Here is a 7925-nt window from a genome sequence, read left to right as displayed (position 1 = left end):
CTAACAGAAACCACCCCTCACCCTTTTCCTAACTGCCTAGGCAGTTAGGCTATTTAACGTTTCCTCTCCTCCTATATACAATTAACTCCCTAACAGTTTTTGTCCCTGTTTTCATTGTGATCACATAACTGAGTGTGTACATGAATGACAGCTGTAATAAGGAACAATGTCATTTAGGGTAAAATTAATTCTCTGGTTTTTTATTCCAGACAAATGGTTTATTTGACTTTATTCTATTCTATACTTCCTGCTGTATGTGCAAATATGTTCATGAAATAATATATGTCTGGCAGGCTGCTTGAAAAGGACATTGTTAAAGGTAAGTCCAGAAATTTGATGGATACTTTGGACAGAGTGTCTAATGTGGGAGAAAAGCCCAAGACAGGAGACAAACTGCCCAAACGTAACAGTCATTCTAGTGATGGAGACAAATACATGTCATACATCAAGGTTGGGCTCTCCACTTCTTTTTTTTATTTTTTTCTCTTTTCGAGCAATACTTAATTGGCAGAGAAACAGCATGGTAGCCAGGTCAGTTATCTCTTCAGTATCAATTATTATAGGGACAGCAATAGTTGCTCAGTTAAGTGAAACCAATTATTGACATTGAAACTTATAAATATTTAGCCAGGGGCTTATTTTTTCCGGTGACTTCTTTGTTTCCTATTACTTCGTTGGGGTTAGGTATTTTAGGGTAACTTCAGTTATATGGATTTAATAACAACAGAAGAGGGGTATTTCTGAAGATATTTTTTTTTTTGTTACGGCATTTGCTAATTGTTTTCTTTATGCATTGTTTCAGATTAGTAGGCAGCAGCATGAACTTGTTAAGAATATGAAACAGTCTGGTAAAAGCATTCAATCTAGGTCCCTTAACCGTGTTTTGGGTAACCTTGAAAAAATTCATGTACAACCATACAATATATTTGTCAAAGAGGAAAAGAAGAAGTTGCAGGAGCATTGGTTAGTGAGATGTTCACGTGGCTATATACTTATGCAAATAGGTTATGATTGAACAGATTACATTTTAAACTTTTCTCATGATTTCTCAATAGAATATATTTTATTTGCATAGGTTGCTAGTAGTAAACAAAGACCTCCCTGAAGCATATGTGAATTGGAAAGAGAGACAGAGACAGAGACATGCTGTGATAAACTCTTTGGTGGCAGAGATGAAGGATAGATCAAATTCATTCTTAGAGGTTTGTGGTAGAGTTTTCTTATTAGAGTCTTCTATAATTTGCTATAATTTGGTTGCATATCTTGTATCAGTTTCTCAGTTTCCTTAGTCCCATATCATGGGCATTTTTTCATAATGCCTTACTTAAAAGTTTTCCCTCAGGAAGAGGATGATGTAAACTCAGGTAGTGAACTTAAGGATCAGGATGATATGAATTCAGGGAGTGAACTCCATGATCAGGTCACGGGCAACATTAATTCAAGGAGTGAACTTCATGATCAGGATGAGGACATGAACTCTGGGAGTGAACTTCATGATCAGGACGATGACAACATGAACTCAGGGAGTGAACTTCAGGATCAGGATGAGGATAGCATAAGCTCTGGAGGCAAGCCGAAGGATCAGAATGATGATAAAGTCAATGCAGGAGGTGAGGTACAGGATCAGAATGAGGATAATGTGAGCTCAGGGAGTGAACTTGAAGATCAGGGGGAGGATAATGTAAACTCAGGTGATGAGCTTCAGGGTCAGGTGAAGGATGGAGATCAGTCTGACTTGAAAGATGATGAAGATTTTATTTCTAGGTCCCCCGAGCATCAGTCCCTGCACAATTCTTATGTTGGTGGTGATGACCAGTTCAACCCCATGAATGTGGATGCAGAAAAGAATCTTCTTTTATCAAAATCAAATAATACTTCACCGAATAAAGATGGGTATTCAAGGAATATGAACTCTCGGGATGTTTCTGTTGATGAGGGAACGCCTTTCACTTCTAGTGGTGATGTCTGGCAAGGAGTTGAAATGCCACACCCATACTATGATTCTGCAGTGACTCACGAGTACACTGCCAGTGGGTTATCATTGGCTAATCCTCAAGCCAGTGAAGAGCAGCCAACCCGTATAATTGATCTTGAAGCTGATTTGCGTCAAGAGACAGGGAAAGAGTTGTTAGGGAGGCAATTAGATGATGGTACCTTCAGCTCTTACCAAATCCAGGATCGAAGTGTCTTACTTCCATCTCTTTTCAAAGGTGAGGGGCTGTTACCGTATCATCGTCAACAGAAAGGAGCTGACTTAGAGTTCCAAACTTCTAACAATGTTATGATAGGTGATGGTCAATTTTCCAGTCATTTCAAGGAGCCCTTACAAACGTCACTGACATTGGACCAGGGCCGCAGGAGAGCTACTGAGGTTTTCATGCCAGAAAACATGTCACATAATATTTATTCAGATGGAGGAAGGTACTCAATCCCCAGGCAAGATCCAATCATCCCCAGACAAGAACAATTAGTACCCAGGCAAGATCCAATAATCCCCAGACAAGAACAATTAATACCCAGGCAAGATCCATTGGTTGCAGTAAATATGACGGATTGGACTTCTAATAATGCTCGCATAGCTGGGCCTTCCCAATCTCACTTAAATACTGGAGATTTTATTGGTAATCATTGGTTTCCTGCCGATCAACAAATTCGTGGTGGCTGGAACGGATCTGACAGTGGTAGTCTTTCAAGTCAAAGTCTTGGCACTGGAGCTAGCTCTGATCAGAGCTTATTTAGTATTCTGTCAGAGTGTAATCAATTACGTTCAGGTAGCTCTTATGATTCAGTTAGAAATACTGACCAGTTTGTTGCACACAGAACTTATGGATTAGTAGATGCAGGTACGCCAAGGGTGAACACAATTGGACCACCGGCGGCTTCTCATCCATTAGATTACTTCACCGGACGTGAAGCACCTAGTGGTCTGGTGCCTGATGATATGACATGGATGAGCTTGCCACATCAGAATTCATCATTACATGATCAAATGGGAAAGCCATACCTAAGGTCATGGAACCGGTAGTGAATGTTTTACCAAATGTTAGCTATGTAAGCTTGACAGTGAGAAGGAAGTGCACAGTTGTCCATGTGATAGAATTTTGACTTAAGCAAGATCCAGAGAAAGTGGGTACACATACCCTGTGAGATGAGATAGGTTTCTGTACATACCTATACTGAGGCCAACTCAACACCATGTACATATCTAGATATTAGATCCGCAGGAAAGAAACCAAGGTTATTAGGCAAGTTACATATTTTATTCTTATTTTTTATTTATTTTTTTTCTTTGCTTCTAGAGAGACATTCTTTAATAATTTTGGAAGTAAGAAATGCTGGAGGCTCCTCCCTCTTTTTTGAGTCACCTACTTTCACTTCTTTTCCATACTTCTGCACATATTCAATTGCTTTTATTCTCCTGTATGACTATCGTTTTATAATTAATAATTTTTTTATGGAAATATCTTTAATTATTTATAAATTATAATCCTTAAGTGGATTCTTTTTTCCTACTTGGAGAATTCAAGATTTTTATTCTAAAAAATGAAGCTCCACTGTTATTCTAAGAGTACTTTTGAAAACATTACAATTATGAATGAATTTAATCCTAATATGATATTTGAAATATTACATTTGATTAAAAATGATTAAATTTATGAGTGTAATTGCATTAGGAGGCAGAGGAATGGACACCTCATCCAATACATCCGCATGGGTCGACATGTAGTCAGATTTACATGCTAGCAATATTACCGTAGTAATAATCTATATTAGATAAAAAAAATTAAGGATAATTAATGGTACGGAAAAACTCTAAAAATAAGATAGGACTATAAATCATAGGTCCATAAAGGTCATATATATTTCATAAAATGTGATTCTTTTATTAATGTGTTTATTTATATATTGCAAACTGTTAACTTAAACATCAAACACCTTACCGTATCAGAAAATGACATATAGGAGTAAAAGGAGTGTAGAAAGACACATGGGACTAGGGGGACATTTTGGTACTGTAAGAATAATAATATTTAGAAAAGTAACGGTGGTTCAAAGAATAATAGTATCATTTTTAAATTGGGTAGGTCTGTTTCATGTCTAAAAATGTTATTTATGTGAACATATTTTGTTGATATTTATTCTTCATAAAAAAATAATTTTATTTAATAAGTAATATTTGATATTGTTTTCACTTTTTAATTTTATCAATTAATAAAGTAAATTTTTCTGAATTAGTAAGGGGAAGCTGGAGATACTTATACTACATCCCCAATAAATGCAAACATTTTGCTTGGAAATAAACTTCAGAAATACATTTTCAAAACTTGCATTAAATACGTGATTGTGATTATCGGAAATTTTTTATGATACAAGATCCTTTAAATTGTGATTAATTTTAGAAAAGAAAAGTGTAATGTTTCTGTGATTGAAAAGAAAAATATATTACTCTTAAAATTCATTAATGCTCTTAAGAAATATTAAAGTTTGTAGAAGTTTGGAGGGTTTTACTCTAATTTCAATTTAAAAATGTGATTTATATGCTACATTTCCTTCTTTATGAAAGGTGAAGGGATGAGAGGTGTTGAAGGTGGAGGTGAAATCGGAATCTATTATTGAATGATGGATCGGGAAGAGAGGCTGTAAGTAATATTTGAGGATGATTGATTGGGTCAATTTTTTTTTTTCTTTTCTTCCACTTCGGTGTTTACAGATATGAATTAGCTAATAAGAGAGACTTTTACACTGTAGGTATTGGAAATAACATTTACAAATCAAACTTATTTTAAAATTTTGAAGCTGTGAAAATAGTGTGTATGATTAAATGTGAAGACCAAAATAAAATAGTTATATTTTTACATTAAAAAGTAAATGGAAAAAAAATAGTTAAGGTAAAAGGGGTTATTGGGTCCTAGTTGGAGGCAGCTAAGCTCATCAGACTAAGGACACATGACCTTTGGAGAGGTCTTTCTCCAAAAGTCAAATTTTCATTCTGTCAACTTTCCCCTTCTCTTTCTAGAAAATAGAAAACTCTTTCTGTCCTAAAACATTTTCTCCGCCTTCTCTTTAAATTCCCAACAAATTTAACCGTTCAATCTTTGAATAGGTGGTGCTCAAACGTTCACTGTGTCGAGAGCTCCGTAACGGACCGAACAATTTCTTGTTTCTACCCGTAAGTCATCTTTCTCCTTTTCTCCATCGTTTCTAGAACCTAAGGCATTGCTATTTTACTGAATGCATGTCACTAGAAGTGTTCTACTTCAAATTTGTGGTAATTTCTAGCCTAAAAAGTTAATTCTATCACCATTGGGTGATTTATAGGGTGTCTTTGAAATTTGTTGTGAGGAACACTGTTTAGAGCATTCCTGTCAAATAAACTGTGAAGTTTTCCAGGTAAGGGAAGCTTACTTTGCTGTGACCAATGTTTGAGTCTTTCGAATATTGTTGATATAATGACCATGGTTGGTCGTATGTTTGTATAATGTGGTACCGTTTGTATGTATTGGTTGTTCTTGGTGTATTCTCCTAGTACTATTTTCTATTCTATGTATGGAACAATGCTTATATTTGGGTGATTGAAAAAAAAAAGGAAAGAGAGAAGGAGAGTAAGCATGACTTGAAATAGGCATGGTGAAATGTGATTGTTGTCTCTGTTATATAGATGTTGTAATATATTGGTTTACCTTTGTTGAATTTTTTGATGGCCAAAGGAATGAGTGCAGAGGTGAGAAAATCTTATGGGTGACAGGGTTGCATGGTATAGAGTTTTTAAATGAGTGTTTTGATTTGAAATATATTGAAACTTTAGTGCGTGGGTTGTGAGTATTCAACTATATGAGGATTATATAAAAAAAAACGTTAACTTGTGGTTTTGGATGACAGAGGTATAAAATTTATGGCTTTTAAAAGAATGGGTGAGGTAGTAACACTAGGTGCCTATAATAAAGGGGTGAAATGACTTTTGAAGGTGAGACTATGAGAGATTAACGGTTGATGGAAAGTAAGTTAGTAGAACCAAATTTAAGAAATTGAAAACAGAGTAATAATTAAATGTAAAGTCTTTTACTGGTGCAACAAAAGTTTTGGATATGTTATTGTAGGATTTCTTTTGATTTTAGGATGATGTATATTATATATTATACAATATGATATATATATATATATATATATATATATATATATATATATATATATATATATATATATATATATATATATATATATATAATATTATACGTAAGTTTTGGGTGTGTTTATGATTTCTTTTGGTTTTAGGTTAATGTATATAATATAATATATTATACTATATGATATATATATTATATATTATACGTATTCAGTTTTAGTTGTTTTTTTTTATTATATAATATTATACTATATAAAGTTTGTCATAATCCGTTATTTGATCAGAATTATTCAAATGTTATTTTATAATATTAGTTTCGAAGATATACTGTGGTTATGTTTTAGAGATTCTAATTAGAAATTGAACAAACTATAAAAGTATAAAATAAATAAAGTAAATAATTTTAATGTTGGATAATTTATTTAGTGTTAATTAAATGATGGTTTAGATTTTATGATGATATTGTGTATTTAATTAAATTAATTTTATATATGGGGATGTATTATTTTATAAGAAATTGTAAAGTTTTGTTGTGTGATTGAGATAACATGACAAAATTGTCTAATTGAGATAGTTTTCGGTTGGGGGTTACTCCCTACACCTCCCCATTTACTCCCTCCACCTCCCCTTTCCTCTTTTATCCTGTACTCTATTTTTTTATTCTCATCTTATCCTTTTTCTAAAGTTAAAATTTTATAAGAACAACAAAGCCTGAACTTTGTCAAGATCCGTTTAAGGTAAAAACGGATGTCAAGATCCGTTTAAGCCTCGCTCTTCGTCGAACTCTCCCCACCTCCATTGCGTCGCCACCACCGTCGAGCCACCCACATCAAGCTCGTACATCTTCTTCGCACCGTTGAATCATCACGCCATCATCAAACGATCCAAGAGCAGAAGCACAGCGTCGCCGCCATCATCGCGCTCTCTCATCATCTTCATCACAAATTCGATGTGCATCTCACTTCGTGCAGCACCATCACCACCCTCACATAATCACCACGACCACCAACAAGCCGTCATCGCGAGCCTACACCTCAACACCTTCGCATGTCACCCGACCTACATAAAAAAAAAACAAAGGCAAAACCCAATTCCAGAAACCCCCAAACCAGAGACGCACGGCTCGGTCATCTTCATCGCAACGCACAGAGAAACGTAGCCTACACTCAAAATCGCAAAAGCCAAAGCCAGGAATCGCAAATCGCTCTCCGGTCTCAAGGATGACATGCCGACATCTACAGGACTCGGGTCGCTGTCACCAATGGGCTGAGGAAGAAGTTGAAGGAGCTGATGATAGAGTTTCAGGAACTTAACCATGTCGACTTGCTATTTGTCGCCTTCATTTCACCTCGTAATTTCGCTATTCTCCTCAGCCATCGCGTTCTCTCCGTGCACCTCCATTCCAATCTCGCCCCCAATTGGTGCTTCTGCGTGGAAAACTTGCATTTTGAACAGAAAACACGTATAGGATTGTGCTTTTGATCATTTAACCAGAAAAAAAAAAACGAAGGTTGGGGAAAAGCACTCTAACCTCGCCACTGTTTGATAACAATCTGGAAAACAGAAATACATTGAAACTAAAGATAATAAAAAATAAAAAAACAACACATCCAATCCAGCGCAGAACATCGAAAGAAAAAGTAAGGCTTGCAAAGTGAAATCAGAATCAGAAAGTGAAAACAAACCTAACGATGCTGTGAGGGAGATTATGACGACGGACAAACTGACCGAACGCTAATTTAAGGGCTTTTAGTCTAGGATTTAGGATTGGGGAAGGTGGGGCTAGGGATGGGAGGGTGAG

At 35.5% G+C, this 7925-nt stretch overlaps 1 protein-coding gene across 5 annotated transcripts in view; it reads left to right on the top strand.

Annotated features, from left to right (window-relative positions):
• The window catches only part of LOC106770261 (protein PFC0760c), a 14558-nt gene extending 11135 nt beyond the window's left edge, over window positions 1-3423 (top strand). For 3 of the 5 annotated variants that reach the window (XM_014656079.2, XM_014656082.2, XM_022785694.1), the window contains 4 exons: window positions 294-450; window positions 803-963; window positions 1076-1202; window positions 1343-3423. In XM_014656079.2, coding sequence (XP_014511565.1) covers window positions 294-450; window positions 803-963; window positions 1076-1202; window positions 1343-3025 — 2128 coding nt within the window. In that variant the 3' untranslated portion in view covers window positions 3026-3423. The remainder of the gene's footprint in view (window positions 1-293; window positions 451-802; window positions 964-1075; window positions 1203-1342) is intronic. The other 2 variants (XM_014656093.2, XM_014656088.2) reach the window with 2 other exon arrangements.
• The last annotated feature ends 4502 nt before the right edge of the window (window positions 3424-7925 follow it).

Source organism: Vigna radiata, chromosome 1, assembly GCF_000741045.1.
Source record: "Vigna radiata var. radiata cultivar VC1973A chromosome 1, Vradiata_ver6, whole genome shotgun sequence".
Lineage (NCBI taxonomy): Eukaryota > Viridiplantae > Streptophyta > Magnoliopsida > Fabales > Fabaceae > Vigna > Vigna radiata.
This window is presented reverse-complemented; position numbering and strand designations above follow the sequence as displayed.